At 40.3% G+C, this 19,862-nt stretch overlaps 1 protein-coding gene across 9 annotated transcripts in view; it reads right to left on the reverse strand.

Annotated features, from left to right (window-relative positions):
- Nucleotides 1–19,862, reverse strand: part of STX8 (syntaxin 8) — a 258,093-nt gene that overhangs the window by 197,855 nt on the left and 40,376 nt on the right. For all 9 annotated transcript variants that reach the window (XM_049110214.1, XM_049110216.1, XM_049110215.1 and 6 more), the window contains 2 exons: nucleotides 15,115–15,239; nucleotides 524–616 (listed from right to left, as the gene is read on the reverse strand). In XM_049110214.1, coding sequence (XP_048966171.1) covers nucleotides 524–616; nucleotides 15,115–15,239 — 218 coding nt within the window. The remainder of the gene's footprint in view (nucleotides 1–523; nucleotides 617–15,114; nucleotides 15,240–19,862) is intronic.

Here is a 19,862-nt window from a genome sequence, read left to right on the forward strand (position 1 = left end):
TTTCTCCCAAGCCATCCTGCTGTGGTTTGCAAATTAATCTTGCTCCAACCAGATCTGTCACATTGAGTTCTGAACAGAGATCTTCAAGCATTTTTCTGCCCCGCAGCATGGTATTTATGAGGGAAGAAGAGCCACCTCCACTGGGTATGTGGAAGACACAGAGTCCCCGCACCCCAGTGTGCCACACATAAGTGTACAATGCTCTGAGCAATTTCATCACATTATCACATTTCATCACATTATTAAAGGAAAAACCCCTGGGATGTGTGGCTCGTAAAACAAAGTATTTTTTAAAAAGCAGCGACAAAGGACTAGGAATTTCTTATCAAATTTCTTTGCAAAGTATTCAGTTAACTATAATCTAAATCTGCCACAAACCATCCTCAACTGCATTAAACTGTAATAATCCATCCATGTTAAACTACTCCACGAGTTTTCTAGCATTAAAATCATTTAACAAATACTCATGCCTTTAGTGTTTACACTAAACAGCAAAGGTGCTCAACCCCAGACATGCTCTTACCATTTTGTTCATCCAGTTCGTTCCCAATTTCCTTCCCCATCTGTTTCTGGCGACTTATGATAGAGGACAGGGCATCCAGGCCTGCATCCTGTTCTGGAAGGAAAAGTGAAACAGGCTACTAAAAACCAAAGGAAAACAATTTGAAGTCCATAGCCAGGCATGTAATGCAATTCAATATACTGTAAAAGTAACACTTTAGGTCAGGAAGAAAGAAAAAACAGTTAATATTAGGAGAATATAAAGAAAAAAAGTTAAATAAATACCTACCTCACACCTTAAACTAAAATGATCTCCCCATAAAGTTTTTAAGTATTATAAATGAAATAACATAAGATTTAATATATCAACATTAAAACTTTCTTTTTTTTTTTTTTAGGATTTTATTCATTTATTTGAGAAAGAGAGATAGCACACAGGCAGGGGGATCAGCAAAGGGAGAGGGAGAAGCAGGCTCCCCAGCTGAGCAGGGAATCAGATGGGGGACTCAATCCTAGGACCCTACGATCATGACCTGAGCTGAAGGCATATGCCTAACCAACTGCTACCCAGGTGCCCCAACATTTAAGCTTTTTGATGCTTAATACATAAAGACCATAGCAGATCAATAAGAAAAATATTCCAATTTTGTAAATGGGCAAAGGATATAGACACGAAATTCACAAAAGAGTAACAAAGAAAGGACACCTGGGTGGCTTAGCGGTTGAGCCTATGCTTTCAGCTCAGGTCGTGATCCCGGAGTCCTAGGATTGAGTCCCACATGGAGCCTGCTTCTCCCTCTGCCTGTGTCTCTGCCTCTTTCTCTCTGTGTCTCTCATGAACAAATAAATAAAATCTTAAAAAAAAAAAAAAAGATAACAAAGGAAAAAAATAAAAGCTTTGACATTATCAATTTTTAACATAGGGATAAAAAACAATGATGACTTTTTAAAAATTATCATATTTGTAAGGACTTAAAAGCATACTAATGCCCAGGATTAACTAATGTGGGAAAGAGAAGCTCCTAAGCATTGTCATGGGAGGACAGGAAACATACCTTTCTACATAGCAAATCACGCCCACCTTTTCATGTCTCAATTCCACGTGTTGGAATGTAAGAAAACATGCAAATGGTACGCAATGAAGTACACATGAGGATATTCCTTGAAACCTCTCCTGGACTGGTTATCCGCTGATAACCTGTGCGTGACTGCTCAGTGAAAATGCATCTGGATCCCTTAAATATTTTTTCCTTTGCCAGTCTCGTCAATAGACAGGGCTGCAGGAACACTGCAGGACAGTGTTTGGCTGCTTTCCTGATAAGTTCCTGCAAAGCTGGCAGCTCCTTCAGGGTACAGTGGCCAGCTATACCCAGAGGCCGGCAACTCCTCCCGACACACCCCCTCCTTGGGCCATTTTACAACAGAATGCCTCCAGCTCCACAGATTCTCAGCAAGTTCCATCAGCTGAGCACCACAAGGACACCTGCTTGGTGACCGCAGTCCTGGGGGCGTGGGGCATGTCCTAGGATACCTGATCTCAGCCTGAGAGCCAGTGATTGCACCTTATACCTCTATTTCTGTCTGCTTAACTCTTGCTAACCAATCCCTTGTTACCTTAATCTCCTGCTAGGAGATTAAATATTAAATTTTCCCTGTTCAAATTTCTTCTTCCCGATTGGACCCAGACTGATACATTTATAATAGTGAAAAACTGGAAACTAGCTAATGCCCACACACAGGGATTGGTTTAAAAACATATAGTATGTTCATAAGTAAAACACTATATAGCAATTAAAAGTGATATTGTACATGAACATTTTGATGTTAAAAAAGTTCAGGACTTGTTAGTAAGTGAAAAAAGCAGGATACAAAACAATGTATAGTAAAATAGCATTTTTGTTTTTAAAAAAATGAAGATATATTACCTTGCTAGATTTTGAAATTTAGAGATAGGAGAATTCAAGTTACTCGAGATCTTTTCTATAAAATGTGTTGTTGTTTCTTTTATTTATTTATTTATTTATTTATTTATTTTTTATTTATTTATGATAGTAACAGAGGGAGAGAGAGAGAGGCAGAGACACAGGCAGAGGGAGAAGCAGGCTCCATGCACCGAGAGCCCGACATGGGATTCGATCCGGGGTCTCCAGGATCGCGCCCTGGGCCAAAGGCAGGCGCCAAACCGCGGCGCCACCCAGGGATCCCTTTGTTTTTGTTTTTAACTAGGTAGTCTCAGTGAGCTCTTTGAACTTTTTTTCTCTGCTTTCAGGTACATAGGGAAGAATGTTCTGGGGCTGAGTCTAATGATAATGACTCTCTCTACCCCAGCAATATGCTAGGTGAGGGCAACATGCCACGTGCAGCTTCACTTGTTGATCGGGATTTTTAAGTGATGGTTTCACAGTAAAGCATACCTACAAAAGCAGAAATCATGAAGGTCTTTTCTTACCCAAGATCATATTAAAGTTTACTTATTTTTTTCTAATGGAATTAAGCCATTACACTTAACTTGTTAACTCATCTGGAATTTATTTAAACTAATGGTGTGAGGTAAGGACCCCTTAGTAACATTTTTTGACACTATGTACATTTTTAACTATACAAATGACCTGATGTCTCCAGGGATTGTTCCAAGGGACCATTTTATAGCAAAATCGCTTTATAATGAGGTCTTTTTGGTCTTTAGTAACAACCTTTTGGATGTCCTCCAAGATAAATCTGTCGTCAACCTAGTACTGCTATAGGATGACCGATGCTGCAGCAAAATTCCAAATGCATCCCCAGAATAATCTATATCAAGGATCAAGGATCAAAGGTCAATGTGGATTAAAAGGCAACACAATTTAACAAGAGGAAAGGAGACTCCTCTACAGTTTTCAATTAGGAAAAGAATCATTAAAGCCTTGTCATTGCTTTAACTGGTAGAGACACAGATTATGAATGAAAATACCTATACTACTACACTCTTCTCTCTCAACCTTAACTCACTATCTGACCTAACTATATCAAAAGGTTATCTTGCTAATGCAAAACAGAATGAGAGTCAAAAGTTGTGTGCCACTCAGATCATTTCTGTAAGACCTTGGCACCTCCTCACTATGTGAAAGTGCTACAGTAAGTCTCCATTCCATAATCCAAAGACACAGAAGGCCCAGATAATGGAGATGCTTTGCATGTAATTAATAATCATACTGATGACCTGAGCTTCTCCAGGCTCACGGTGGCATTTCTAAGAGGATGGAGGATGGTCACCTGAGGGGCAATGAGCAAGATAAAATGCTGCTACTTACAGATACAGAAATAATCAAGACTCACACAGTTATGCAGAGCTGTGTGAAATTATGCTAATGTCACATTCTTAGCTCATTACTCCTAGTCTGCCCTCCACCACCTAACCCTGTCACTACAATATCATAATCATTTGCAACAAGCCACGCTCTATCAATAACCTGTCAGTATGGCAATGGTGCTAATTTTTAAGAGTGGATGAGCATCGTGCTATCCAGAAAAATGGCCCCCTGAAAATGTCCCCATCCCAATCCCTGGAACCTGAGAACAAGGGACCTTACATGGCAAAATAACTCTGCAGATGTGAATAAGGCTAAGGAATTCAAGATGGGAGAGTGTTCTGGATTATCCAGGTGGGCTCAGTGTAATCGTTGAGTCCCTCAAAACGGAGTATCTTTCCCAGCTGTGTTCAGAGGGAGACTCCAAAAAGGGTCAGGGAGACACAGCTTGCTGGCTCTGAACCCTGAAGAAGGGGGCTATAAGCCAAGGGATGTGGGGGGCCCTCGAGAAGTCAGGAAAGGTGAGGGAATGAATTCTTCCCTGGAGCCTCCAGAAAGGAGCCAGCCCTGCCAACACCTTGATCGTGGTCTAGGAAGATCTGTGTTGAACTTCTGACCTACAGAACTGTAAGATAATAAACTTGTAGGCTGAGACCCTAAGTCTGTGCAAATTTATTGCAGAAGCAACAGAAAACTAATACAATCATTGTTTTTGAAAACTCCCTTTGGAATAATTAGGTGTTTGGATCCTTCCTATCTTTAGACATTTCGAAAAACCATCCTCTAACAGAACATCATGTAATTGTGGGAGGGCTATCTGGTGGCTGTAGATCAGAGAGGGACAATCATCACAATGTATTCTTGCCAAAAATAATAAACTTGATTCTGATCAAGCCGCAAAATCTAACTACCAATTTACAGAAAATATGTGGGGCAGAGGAATATGTTAAACAATATATGGGATTACAAATAGCAAGTCTAGATAGTGGGAAAGTACAGGGCCAATGACCCTGCTTCTTCAACCGAGAAACGGCAAAGGGAAAAAGAGAGAGTTGGCAAAAGTACCTATCCATTAAAGAAAGTTAAGGGACATATCAATTAGTTGCAATGTATAGACCATATTCAGATCCTGAATTGAATGACCAAAAAAAAAAAAAAAAAAAAAAGCCATCGTGGGCAATCTGGAGATCTGAACCTTGAATATTTGATTCTGTTAAGGAATTACTGTTCACTTAGTAAGGGTGATCATGGCATTGTGGTTATATTTTATTTTATTTTATTCATTTTTTTAGATTTTATTTATTTATTCATGACAGACTCAGAGAGAGACAGAGACACAGGCAAAGGGAGAAGCAGGCTCCCTGTGGGGAGCTCAATGTGGGACTTGATCCCAGGACCCCAGGATCACGACCTGAACCGAAGGCAAATGCTCAATTACTGAGCCACGCAGGCATCCCTGTGGTTATATTTAAAAAAAAAAAAAAAATCCTTATCTTTTATAAACATACTTTACAGATGTATTTCCAAATATCCACCGTGGAAATGATATGATGTCTAGGATTTGCTTCAAAAAATAATCCAGAGGGTGGGTGGGATGGGGAAGTGGCTAGACACAGAGATGAAACAAGGCTGATTAGTAGGAATTGTTAATTGTTGAAACAATTAATGAGCAAAATGGGATCATTATCTTACTGTCTCTACTTACATAGTTTTGAAATTGCCCACAGCAAAAAGTTACATTTTAACAAGTAAATAAAACAGATGGACATTCCTAGGAACGGCAAACTCAGGGCCCCAACCCAACACATGACAAGGGACCCCACATCTAGAGCTGTGTCTTCTTTCCCTGTGTTTTTGCTGCAGTTCTCAGCCCAAGTGGCAGCACAGAGCACATTTTAATAAATATGCCCAAATCAAGGAAGGACCAGAGGGCCCACTAGGCTTGCACAAAAAAGCATCTCAGTCTCTGTTGGGCATAGGGAATGGCTCATGGGCAATACTAGCTAGCCCTCCGAGTTTAGATCATAGGAGACGTAGTTGATGTTGTGTTAGTTTAGGGCCCAGAGAGAAGTACTGGGAATTCTCACATTTGACTATTCAAGGAAGAGCTCTCTCTGGATAAGAGAAAAGAAGAGACAGATGAGGACGGCTGGATTTGCTAGATGAAGCAAATTACTACATTGGGGAAACTCCCAGAGCAAGTCCTATGAGTAGATGTTTTCATTTTTGTTTTTGTTTTAAGGTTCAAGGAAGAAAATCCTGGGGTGGATGACAGCGACCAGAAAGGATATCTTCCAGGATAGCTGTCTGTGAAGTGATGGTTGCAAGGGTTCAAAGATTAGCTGCTCAGATTTGCCAGTCTGGCTGACCTACTTCCCCACTGTTAGTTCACATGACGACACGGACAGATCGAAGAACACAGAAGTCCAGAATGAGGGCACAACTTTCTGCTAGAATCCAGGAAGCATATCTACAGAGTAAGAAACCCTATCAACAGAGAGCCCCCGAGTGAAGGTGGAATGGTATTTTCCACTGGCTGCCCTCTGACTCAGAGTCAAGGGTCTGTCCTAACCCCAAAAGTCACTCTTCTTTGTTTTATATCAGGGATTTTCGAGGTGGTCCAGTTAACATCAGCAGCTCACCCATTTTCGGCCTAATGTCCACTTGTGCCTCAAATGACAGCACAGAAGCCAAGGCTGGCTAACCAGTTGTAATGAAAAGGAAAGCATTCATTGCCTTGAGTCTAAGTTCTACCGACGAACTGTTATTTTAGGATGACTTTCCAAGTGTTTCTAGGGGTCAACAGAAATACAGAAAGGCAAACAGATTCTATGGGCAAAAGGATGTTAGCAATGGCTCTTCACAGTCCCTTGTTTCTTCTAGTGCAGGACCTGGCAGTGAAGGAAAACCATGGCAACCTCAGCATCTCCCCAAGATTCTTCAGGCAGAGAAAAGGCTAATAACATAAAGATTGCTAACTTTTTTTTTTTTTTAAACGTATCTGTTTACCCTTGAAAAACAGCTTGCTGGGAAAGCAGAGAATGAACACAGTAATTCAAAACACCAAGGTAAGGATAGAAGGACAGAATGTCCTGAATGCACACAGCTAACCAGTCCCCATTCCTTCATCTGCCTGCCCCATCCCCAGCCCTCCACAAACCCCAAACGGCCAGTGGGGCTTTCAAAGGGTGGGCATCTCCGTAAGGATGCGCTCTGCTTTGGAGGCTCAACACAAAAACCTGCAGGTGGCATCCTCTCACACCTTCTCAGCGACAGGGTTGCTTCTCCAAACGGAAAGCAGCTTTTCTTGGCAAAAAAAAAAAAAAAAAAAAAAAAAAAAAGGCAACAATACCAGAAAATTCATTACTATTAGCTAGGAAGACACTCCTTTCAGGAACCATGAATCCGGAAAGATAAAGCACCAGAGATGAATGGCTGTGTTATGTGTATAGCCACACTGCTCTACACGGTTCATTCTGCTTCAAACACAATGATAGATGAAGTACATGGAGTTAAAGCTATAAGGGAGGCACAGAGTTCCATTTACTAAATAATTTCACTGTGGAAAGGGAGTTCAAGACAGAATTAGACTTCTACTTCTGGCCAAGATGGACTGACAGGGACCTGATTTATTTCTGGCCTGAAACAACTGGGAAAAAACAAAAAACAAACACAAAACCACAGGCAAAATATATAAAACAACAGTTTCAAGAGAGACCCGGACATCAGGAAATGAAGAGCAGTGCTCCCCAAGTGATGGGAAAGCACTGAGATGAGCTTGAGGGCTGCCCCAGATATTGCCCAGCATGGGGGTAGGGATCCCAGGGGGAGCCTGGCAATCTCCCTACATTGAGAAGCATCCAAATAGATCAAGGAGGGAGAGTACACAGGGCATAGCACAGGCAGGAGTGAACTGCCCAAACAGAATCTCTGGAGGTTTACATGGGGTTCACCTTGAAGCTTCAGTTGGGTGTTCACCAAGACACATGCATAAAGAAACAAGCCAGGGAAAGAACCACCAGCAAGAGGGAATGATCCTCCGAGTTCCAACTTGGTCAAACACAGTTCCTATTCCCACCAACTAGGGCACCTCATGATTGACAGGGCATCAGAGTACTCAGAATGCTTTTTAGCTCTGCAGTGGCTAGATTACCTCTGTACTGAAGTCAGCAAACATTTTCTCTAAGGGGCCACACAGTAAATATTTGGGGCTCCGTGATTCATATGGTCTCCAGTGCAGCTATTCGACTCTGCTGCTGTAGCAGGAAAGCAACCATAGGTAATATATAAATAAGTGAGCACAGTTGTACTCCCACAAAACTTTATTTATACACACTTTACTTTGAATTGTATATAATTTTTACAAGTCACAAAATTGTCTTCTATTTTTCAGCCACTTCGAAATGGAAAAACTGTTTTTAGCTTGCAGACCATTATAAAAACAGGTGATGGATGAGATGTGCTCCACAGGTCATGGTTTGCTGACTCCTCCACTAAAAGAAACACTGTTCTGGTCCACCTTACAAAATAATACCCAAATAATTGCATCCTCCTCCCAAGATCTCAAGAATTTTTCTAGAAATGCAGAAATATCAAGTACCAAACTAAGAAAAATTCACACCTGGCTTCCAAATGAATGTACCCCTGCCTGAGGTTAGAAACACAGCAAGGATGTCTGCTCTCACAATTTCTAGTGAATGTTGTACTGGAGACTGGAGATTGTAGCAAGCCCAATAAAGCAAGAAAAAGAAATAAAAGTCATCCGGATTGAAATGACGAAGTAAAACCACAATGATTTAAAGAAAAAGACTATTACAAACTCTCCCTCTTCGCCGATGACATGATACTCTACATAGAAAACCCAAAAGTCTCCACCTCAAGATTGCTAGAACTCATACAACAATTCGGTAGCGTGGCAGGATACAAAATCAATGCCCAGAAGTCAGTGGCATTTCTATACACTAACAATGAGACTGAAGAAAGAGAAATTAAGGAGTCAATCCCATTTACAATTGCACCCAAAAGCATAAGATACCTAGGAATAAACCTAACCAAAGATGTAAAGGATCTATACCCTCAAAACTATAGAACACTTCTGAAAGAAATTGAGGAAGACACAAAGAGATGGAAAAATATTCCATGCTCATGGATTGGCAGAATTAATATTGTGAAAATGTCAATGTTACCCAGGGCAATATACATGTTTAATGCAATCCCTATCAAAATACCATGGACTTTCTTCAGAGAGTTAGAACAAATTATTTTAAGATTTGTGTGGAATCAGAAAAGACCCCGAATAGCCAGGGGAATTTTAAAAAAGAAAACCATATCTGGGGGCATCACAATGCCAGATTTCAGGTTGTACTACAAAGCTGTGGTCATCAAGACAGTGTGGTACTGGCACAAAAACAGACACATAGATCAGTGGAACAGAATAGAGAATCCAGAAGTGGACCCTGAACTTTATGGGCAACTAATATTCGATAAAGGAGGAAAGACTATCCATTGGAAGAAAGACAGTCTCTTCAATAAATGGTGCTGGGAAAATTGGACATCCACATGCAGAAGAATGAAACTAGACCACTCTCTTTCACCATACACAAAGATAAACTCAAAATGGATGAAAGATCTAAATGTGAGACAAGATTCCATCAAAATCCTAGAGAAGAACACAGGCAACACCCTTTTTGAACTCGGCCATAGTAACTTCTTGCAAGATACATCCACGAAGACAAAAGAAACAAAAGCAAAAATGAACTATTGGGACTTCATCAAGATAAGAAGCTTTTGCACAGCAAAGGATACAGTCAACAAAACTCAAAGACAACCTACAGAATGGGAGAAGATATTTGCAAATGACATATCAGATAAAGGGCTAGTTTCCAAGATCTATAAAGAACTTATTAAACTCAACACCAAAGAAACAAACAATCCAATCATGAAATGGGCAAAAGACATGAACAGAAATCTCACAGAGGAAGACATAGACATGGCCAACATGCATATGAGAAAATGTTCTGCATCACTTGCCATCAGGGAAATACAAATCAAAACTACAATGAGATACCACCTCACACCAGTGAGAATGGGGAAAATTAACAAGGCAGGAAACAACAAATGTTGGAGAGGATGCGGAGAAAAGGGAACCCTCTTACACTGTTGGTGGGAATGTGAACTGGTGCAGCCACTCTGGAAAACTGTGTGGAGGTTCCTCAAACAGTTAAAAATAGACCTGCCCTATGACCCAGCAATTGCACTGTTGGGGATTTACCCCAAAGATACAGATGCAATGAAACGCTGGGACACCTGCACCCCGATGTTTATAGCAGCAATGGCCACGATAGCCAAACTGTGGAAGGAGCCTCGGTGTCCAACGAAAGATGAATGGATAAAGAAGATGTGGTTTATGTATACAATGGAATATTACTCAGCTATTAGAAATGACAAATACCCACCATTTGCTTCAACGTGGATGGAACTGGAGGGTATTATGCTGAGTGAAGTAAGTCAGTCGGAGAAGGACAAACATTATATGTTCTCATTCATTTGGGGAATATAAATAATAGTGAAAGGGAATAGAAGGGAAGGGAGAAGAAATGTGTGGGAAATATCAGAAAGGGAGACAGAACGTAAAGACTGCTAACTCTGGGAAACGAACTAGGGGTGGTAGAAGGGGAGGAGGGCGGGGGGTGGGAGTGAATGGGTGACGGGCACTGGGTGTTATTCTGTATGTTAGTAAATTGAACACCAATAAAAAATAAATTAAAAAAAAAAAAAAAAAAAAAAAAGAAAAGATGATCCAGAATGAAAACTATGAAAACTATGTTTGAGGCTTAGGGGCCCAGGATTCACATTATATCAGGTGGTTAGAGAGCTCCAGGAGAGATATTGATGAGGAAAAAATAAAATTGTTACAATTCCTTAAAAAAAAAAAAAAAAAAGAAAAAGACTATTAGAGTGGATCAAAAAAAAAAGAGTCAACTACATGTTGTCTACAAAAACCCCACTTTAAATATAAAGGCACATATAAATTAAAAGTAAATGGATGGAGAAAAACAAACTACTAACATGCATCAAGAAAAAAACAAAACAGGGCAGCCCGGGTGGCTCAGCGGTTTAGCGCCGCCTTCAGCCCAGGGCCTGATCCTGGAGACCCGGGATCGAGTCCCATATCGGGCTCCCTGCACGTAGCCTGCTTCTCCCTCTGCCTGTGTCTCTCTGTCTCTCATGAATAAATAAATTTTAAAAAGCCTTTTTTAAAAAACAAAACAGGCACAGCTATACTAATATCAGACATAGCAGGCCTTAAAGCAAGTAAAGTTATTAGGGACAAAGAGAATCATTACATAAAGATAAAGGGGGTCGATTCCCAGAAGACACAACAATCTTTAATGTGTACATGCCTATCACTTCTTGGCGTTTTGGCTAAGATCAAGTATAATGTGTACATGCCTAAACAACAGAGTATCAAACCACATGGGGCAAAACTGATAGAACTGCAAGGAGAAATAGATAAATGCACTATTAAAGTTGAGATTTAACACCCCTCTATCAGAAGGACAGATCCAGCAGGCAGAAAAATCAGTATGGACTAAGTTAAACTCACCACCACCATCAATCAACTGGATAAAATGGACACCTATATACTATTTCATCCAACAGAAGCAGAATACATATACTTCTCAAGCTTACATGGAACATTCACCAAGACAAACCACAGTCTGGGCCACAAAACATACATTAACAAATTTTTAAAAATAGAAATTATAAAATATCTGTTCTCAAACTACTAGAAATCAGTAACAGAAAGGGAATTGGAAAACCCCCAAATATGTAGAGATTAAACAACATACTTCTAAATAACACATGATCAAAAAGAAATTCCAAGGGACCTTTAAGAATATTCTGTGGTAAATGAAAATGAAAACAAAACTAAATTTATGGCATATGGCAAAAGCAGTGCATAGTGTGAAATTTATAGCTCTGAATGTCTATGTTAGATAAGAAGAGAGATCTAAGATCCACAGCTTTTTCCACACCTCAGAAAACTCAAAAAAGAGCAAATCCAATCCAAAGTAAACAAAAGAAATAATAAGAGAAATCAAAGAAATTTAAATAGGTAATCAGCAGAGTAAAATCAATGAAACCAAAAAATTAATAAACCTCTAACCAAGCTAACTAAAAAAGAGAGAGAGAACACAAATGACTACTCAGAAATTTAAAAAGTGTATATCACTACAGATCTAATGGACATTGAAATGATAATAAAGTAATATTATGAACAACTTTATGCCCAATTTGGCAACCTAGACAATAATGGCTCAACTCCTTGAAAGACACAAGCTGCCAACATTCACACAAGAAATAAGCAGTCTGAGTAGGTTTATATCTATTAAAGAAATTGACTTAACAAAAACCTCCCAAAACAGAAAACATCAGGCTGAAATGGGTTCACCAGTGAATTCTACCAAACATCAAAGGAAGAAATTATACCAATTCTCTACAATCTCTTTCAGAGGACAGAAGCAAAGAGGATACCTCCTAACTCATTTTTTGAGGCTACTGCTGTCCTAATACCAAAGCTAGACAAAGATACTACATAAAAAGAAAAAAAACAGACCAGTATCACTCAAGTACATAGATAGAAAAATCCTCAAAAAAAAAAAAAAAAAAAGTATCAGCAAATCAAATCCAACAATGTATAATACACCATAGTCAGTGAGATTTATCCTAGGTATGCATGCCAGGTTCAACATTCAAAAATCAATTAATTAATCCATCATATCCACAGGCTAAAAAAGAAAAATTACATGATCATATCACTAGGTGCAGAAAAAGTACTTGACAAAATCCAGTATTCATGGATGATAAAAACTCTCAGTAAATTAAAAATAGAGGAGAATTCCCTCAACTTGATAAAGAATACCTACAAAATCCCCAGAACCAACATCACACTTGACGGTGTGAAACTTGGAGCTTTCCCACTAAGATCAGGTACAAGGCAAGGATGTCCTTTCTCAACACCCCTTTTCAACACTGTACTGGACGTTTTGGCTAATGCAATCAGATTTGATAAGACAAGACCAAAAAAAAAAAAAAAAATATATATATATATATATGGATTGGGAAGAAAGAAACAAAACTTTGTTTGCAGGTGATATGATCATGTAATGTAGAAGATCAAAAAGAACTAACAAAAATCTCCCAAAACTAGTAAGTGATTATAGCAAGGTTGCAGGATACAAGATTAATATATAAAAGTCATTCACTTTACAATAAACCAGCAATCATAGGTGGAATTTGAAACTAAAAACACAATACCATTTATGTTAGCATCCCTCAAAATGAAGTATTTAGGTCTATCAAAATATGTACAAGATCTATATGAGAAAACCCACAAAACTCATGAATGGAATCAAAAAAGAACTAAAAGAAAGATATTCCATGTATGTAGAAAGACTCAATACTGTCAAGACACCAGTTTTCTCCCCACTTTATAGATCTAATGCAATTTCCATCAAGATCCCAGCAGGTTATTTTGTGGCTATAAACAAACTGATTCTAAAATGTTATTGGAAAGGCAAAAGACTCAAAATAGCTTACACAGTATTGAAGGAGAAGGAACAAAAGTAGAAAAATTGACTTCAAGATTTACTCTGAAGCTGTAGTAATTAAGACACTGTGGTACAAGCAAAGGAACAAAAGGAACAGAACAGAGTGCCCAGAAATGGACCCACATAAACATAGTAATGGTCTCTGACAAAGCGTCAAAGGTAATAAAATGGAACAAAGACCATCTTTTCAACAAATGGTGCTGTAACAACTGGACATTCACATGCAAAAGAACCTTCAACTAAATTTTGTTCTGTATCTAAAACTGCTCCAAAAAAAGAAAAAAATAAAGTCCTACAGACTTTATGAAAAAGCTTTTAACAAATTAGTGAGTTTAGCAAGGTTGCATGATCCAAGATCAATACACATAAATTAGTTCTACTTTTCTACACTGGCAACAATCATAGAAATTTTAAAATACCATTAATAACAGAACAAAAAGCATGAAATATTTAGGGATAAATCTGATAAAAAATGTACCAGACATGCACAATGTCATACATAAGTCAAAACTTATTGAATTATATACTTTAAATACATACTATTTATGACATGTCAAGTATATCTCAGTAAGACTGTTTTAAAACATATCTGTAATACACAAAAATCATGCACAAAAACAGGAACATGAAAAATGTCTGTGACATACATTCAAGAAAAAAAGTAAAAGCTGTGGCACTACCTGTATCATGATCTCATTTATGTAAAAATATGTGTGTGCTTCTACTAAATATATGTGTGTATGCGTATAGAAAAAAAGAAAAAAAGCCTGAGGAAGTAAATGTTGAACTGGTTATAGTTTGAGATTGAAGAACCAATAAGGAGATGTTTTTCCATGTTATACCTCCCTGCATTGTTTGAACTTCCCAGAACAATCCTGCATTACTTCCAAAATTAAAAAACAACAACAAACAAAACCCAGAAAAACACAAAACAAACAATTACGCTTAAAAGCCACTGGACAAGATGAACTTGAAGATAAAGGCCAAATGGGCTTATTTTGTATAAGAAAAAGATTGCGGGGGGGGGGGGGGGGGGGAGGGGGCGGGGGGGGGCGGTGCTGGGTGCCTCAGTAGGTGAAGTGTTTACTTTCAGCTCAGGTCATGATCCCAGGGTCCTGGGATTGAGTCCCACATTGGGCTCTCTGCTCAGTGGGGAATCTGCTTCTCCCTCTCCTGCTCCCCCTGCTTATGCTCACTCTCTCTCTCTCTCAAGTTAATAAATAAAATCTTGAAAAGAAAGAAGAAGAAAGAAAGAAAGAAAGAAAGAAAGAAAGAAAGAAAGAAAGAAAGAAAGAGAAAAAAGAAAAAGAAGAAAAAGAAAAAGAAAAAGAAAAAGAAAAAGAAAAAGAAAAAGAAAAAGAAAAAGAAAAAGAAAAAGAAAAAGAAAAAGGAGGAGTGTTGTGTTCTTTTGGAGCACGAGTCCCATCAAGGAGTAAAGCGAGGGAGGCACATGCCTCGGATTCACCTGGGTTTCTCAGACTCAGAACTGTGCACGCGCTCTCCCTCCCAGTGGAGAATCACTACTTCCATGGGCTACCTGGATGGATGACCCCATCCGTCTATGCCTCAGACACCCTAAGGCACAAAATCGTCAAGAGCTTTAAAGGACCAACAGCTTTCCTGGTGATCTTCAATGGGTGTGAGGAACATTCAAAGGCTGCAGTAAAATTCTGACAAGGTTTCTGGGCCCATGCTCCTGGGGTATTCAGTACCTTGGATAATCTTCTGCTGCTGTTGCCGGATTTCATCAAAACCCAAACCTCTGGTCTCCTCTGGCTCCTCAAAGAGCCAAGGGTTGGCAACTCCTCGCTTAGCCCCTCCAGTCATCAGGCTGGACCTAGGAATAAGATTCAATGCGTTACATAACTCAAAAAATATAGCTCTGCTGCAAATTATTCCCACAAGTGCAGAGATGGCCAGCCTCACATACTTTGAAAATTCAATTCAACCACGATTTATTGCATCCTTAGTTTATGCCAGCAACTGTGTTCATGCTGGACGAGGTATGAGGATGAATAAGGCACAGGCCTGGTCTCCCCAGAGAATTACAGCCTGTTAAAGAGGCTATAGCAGCACATAATACCTTTACTAATCTTCCAAGATACATCTGAGTCAATAATCATGAATGAGGATCTTAAATTTCAAAAACACAAGGCCAAATGGAAGTGGTCTTTTTATTGCAACAAAGCCCCATCTCACAGGCTACGTGACACCAAAGGCACAAATATTATTTCTTAAGATACAATGTTGCAACCACAGGTTATGGCACTTAAAAATGACCACAGAATTTTTTACTAAAGGGTGTTAGGTTGTTCACAGACAAAAACACACACAGGGTTTCAAATTCAATCTTACAAAGGCAATGTAGTGCTCGCAACATAATAAACAGATTCTGAATTATTTGTCTTAATTTTTACTCGCCCTAGTATCCCACACACCCCTTCTGCACCAGACACATTGGTGTCCTTGCTGTCCCAGGAACATGGAACACATGTTTTCAGCCTTGGTTTATAGGATTTTCATCTCCAGTATCTCCTTCCCTGTCTCCACCTGCCCACATTCTGTCCAAGCCCCAAGGACCATCGTGTTCATGAAACCCACATTTCAACCCACAATGTACAGTCAGTCATTTGGGAGCCTGGTTGGATTCATAAAAAGTGATTGGTGACATAACCATAGTGGCAGACACAACAGTGGTTAACATGTAGTGAGCACATGCTATGTGCAAGCACAGCTCCAGACGATGGGTATGCATTCATTCATTTCTCCATCACTTGTGACTCTTCTAGTACTTTGCAGATTTCTCAAATTACCTGGAAATAACTGCTACTCCATTGTTGAACCTTTTACGTAGGTAAGCTTCTCGTCTAATAGATAGATGGCAGGAACCAAAAGTCACCCTTGACTGGATTATATGCTGCTCCCCAACACAGAACAAGCAGCTGTTAACACAGGTTCAAATCCTGGCCCCACCACCTACCAAATCCAGACAGCAATTTCTACCTCAGAGGGTTGCTGGAGAGTAAATAAAATAAATCTATTTACCCAAAGAACATTTATTCAGTACTTAGTATATAGTAGGTATTGTTCTCATTCATGGGAATGAGAAAAAAATAGAATACAGGAAAAACAGAACAGAATCTCTGCCCCTACAGGGTACAAATTTTTGTGATGGGTGCTGCTTCCGTTCCGATGGTGGCAGGTGGGAGGGAGACCAGGTGTGAAACATGTAGAAAGCGTTCAGTGCAGTTCTTGGAAGAGAAGAGTCACTCAACAAATATTCACTAGTATTGTTCTATCGCTTAATGCTCTGCATACACAGGGCACAGTAAAGTACAATGTTTTAATATAAGAGTATACCCCAAAAGGCTGTATCAACTTCATTTTTAGTCAAGCACTCTGGAACCTACAGAAGAAGATGCTGTGGATTGAGAAACAAACCCAGGTGAGAAGAAAACTTTTGACTACTTAGACCTAAGATTTTAAACACAGGGCTGGCCTCTGCTTGAGCACACGAACATGCCAAACAGAAGCACCATGTGGTTCCACCTCATCAAGTAGGCAGACATATTTCTTTAAAACCTTACTCTGCTTGGTCAGCCCCAAGTATCTATGATGTCAAGATCCTGGATTTATTCCCTAGAAATAATCATTCAGTCTCACCTAACTCAAGATGTGGGGATGAATGCAACAGAGAAGAGAAAGGAGAAGCGAGTTTAGAAAAAGCACGCTCCCTGACTCTTACAGCACCTTGCAAGCACCAGCTCTGGCTCAAAACAGGACTCCTCTGGGAAGCTGCATATGGACCCCTGAAAAAAGCAAGTGCTAAAGACCAGTACAATGGGTCAGAGAGACATAAGGTAACCTCACAGTGCATCTATCACCGGCCAAGAGCACCCTCCCATTCAAATTAGTACACCTGCACCTGTGCTGACAGTAGACGTTGCTCCTCCAAAGTTAAAGAGGGAATGTTCCACTGGTGGCTCTTGCCACACCGAGAGCACGTCTTTACAAATTACTAAAGGAGAAAACAAAACAGATGTGATAAAACTGCACAACCTCAAAAACAACAAAGTAGAACTACAGCCTTTAATTATATATACACATATATATTTAATGCGTATTAGAGAATATAGTACAACACGGGCACAATCTAATATTAACATCAAACACTCATAAGATGGCAGACATACAATACAGGAAACATTTCCCAGGGCTGCAGACAGACCTCCGAAGGCCCTAAGCACTGAAAGGACTGTTTTGGTCTTGCTTTTCACAAAGATTGATAGAAAAGCAACAGTATGGGGGACACCTGGGTGGCTCAGTTGGCTAAACGTCTGCCTTTAGCTCAGGTATGACCTGAGGGTCTCAGGGTCCTGGGATCGGGCCCCACATCAGCCTGCTCCACGGGGAGACTGCTTCTCCCTCCCCCTCTGCCCCTGCCACCTGCTCGCACACACTCTCTCAAATAAATAAATAAAATCTTAAAAAAAAAAAATACTCATAAACCACAGTGTGGTTGGCCAAAGTAGGCCAAAGTAAAAATTCTTCTCTAATGCCTCTTCCCTTGGCTATCTGGTTCCAAAGTATTGGGAGTTTGGAAAGTTTCAAAGTTTAGAAGTTCAGGGCTAAACTCTGTCTTTCCTTTTGGTGTTCATACTTTGTTGATGCCCCAACTCTAGTGGGATACTCAGCAAGGGATATATCTTTATCAACAAGGGCAGGTAAGATCACAAGCATCGCTGTATGCGGAAGACTTGATTTTCTCTTCATTAGATTTTATGTTCAACTTAATATTTGGAATGATGCCTGAGCACTCTCTCAGGTAAGAAGGAAAATATGAAAGACTTTAAGACATGATTCTTGCTTTCAAGGAGTTATGATCAAATTGAAAAGAGAAACTAAGGGAGCCTGGGTGGCTCAGTGGTTAAGTATTTGCCTTCAGCTTAGGGCCAAAGTTCCAGGATCCAGTCCTGCATCAGGCTCTCCACAGGGAGCCTGCTTCTCCCTCTGCCTGTGTCTCTGCCTTTCTCTCTGCCTGTGTCTCTCTCTTTCTCTCTCTGTGTAAATAAATAACATCTTTACAAAAATAAAGTAAAATAAAGTAGTACCCTTACTCGTAATGCTCAGCCCGCCTCCTTATTTTGCATTTTTCTCTGTAGCATTTCAACAACTAGCTATTGGATAGGATGCACTTGTTTATTTTTTGCCTCCACCCTAGACTAGAAGCTCCCCAGGGTAGGGACTATCTTGTCTGTCACGATAACCTCAGTGCCTGGCATAATGGGCACTGAAGGAAAAAAAAAAAAGTTGAGGGTATTAACTTATTTGGCAAAAACCATACCTAAATGAATGAAATCATTCACTGAAGCATGAAATTGTGCTTCTGTTTGGCATGTTTGCACACTCAAGTAAAGAGGCCAGTCCTGTGTTTAAAATCTTAAGTCTGGGAGAGCCCAGGTGGCTCAGCGGTTTAGTGCTGCCTTCAGCCCAGGGCGTGATCCTGGAGACCCGGAATCAAGTCCCACGTCAGGCTCCCTGCATGGAGCCTGCTTCTCCCTCTGCCTGTGTCTCTGCCTCTCTCTCTCATGAATAAATAAATGAAATAAAATAAATAAATAAATAAATAAATAAATAAATAAATAAATAAATAAATAAAATCTTAAGTCTAAGGAGTCAAAAAGTTTTCTTCTCGCCTGGGTTTGTTTCTTGACCCACAGCACCTTCTTCTGTAGGCTCCAGGAGTCAGGAAATGGTGTCAGCACACTCAGGCTGTGTTCTGTGTGATTCCAGAGGCATTTTACGGCCACAATCTTATTTGTGACATACACAGGCCTGTGTGTCAGCCACAGCAGATATGACTAACAAGAAAACCAATTTAGAGACATCATGGTGACTTTCTTGGAGGTCACACACTTAGTGGCAGAGCTAGAGGCACGACCTACCTCTTTGCACTCTTCACCCAAGGCGCTCTCTACCATCACAGGGGAGGTTTCATGACAACAGGGAGACTAGACATAGCCTTGCAGAGTGGGTAAGGGTCAGTGCTATGGGGAGGCAGGGATGGAGGGCATTCCCAGAAAGGACAGATATCCAGATGATGTCTCTGGGGGCGGGAGGCGTGAGCCACACACGTGCTCGGGACAAGGGTAAAGAGGGTGCAATTTGGAAAGTGAGGCCTAGCAGCATTGATTCCTGGGCAGGCAGCCGTGACACACCTGCATCCCCTCTTCCCCTTCGCCCTCACTCCTGCAGAACCTTGTCATTTTAGCTTCACACTAGCTGCTCCCCATCCCAGATGCCCTCCCATTAACAGCTAAGTCACCCTAAGGAATGAACTCTGCCTACTGGCCCAACCTCCGCTCTACAAAACTCTTCCTTCTCACTTGTAACCTCCTGACTGCCCAAATGTCCCCTGCTGCCCCTCCATCCCTTTGTAGGTCTCGATTGTCACCACTGC

Source organism: Canis lupus, chromosome 5 (assembly GCF_003254725.2).
Source record: "Canis lupus dingo isolate Sandy chromosome 5, ASM325472v2, whole genome shotgun sequence".
In the NCBI taxonomy this organism is placed as follows: domain Eukaryota; kingdom Metazoa; phylum Chordata; class Mammalia; order Carnivora; family Canidae; genus Canis; species Canis lupus.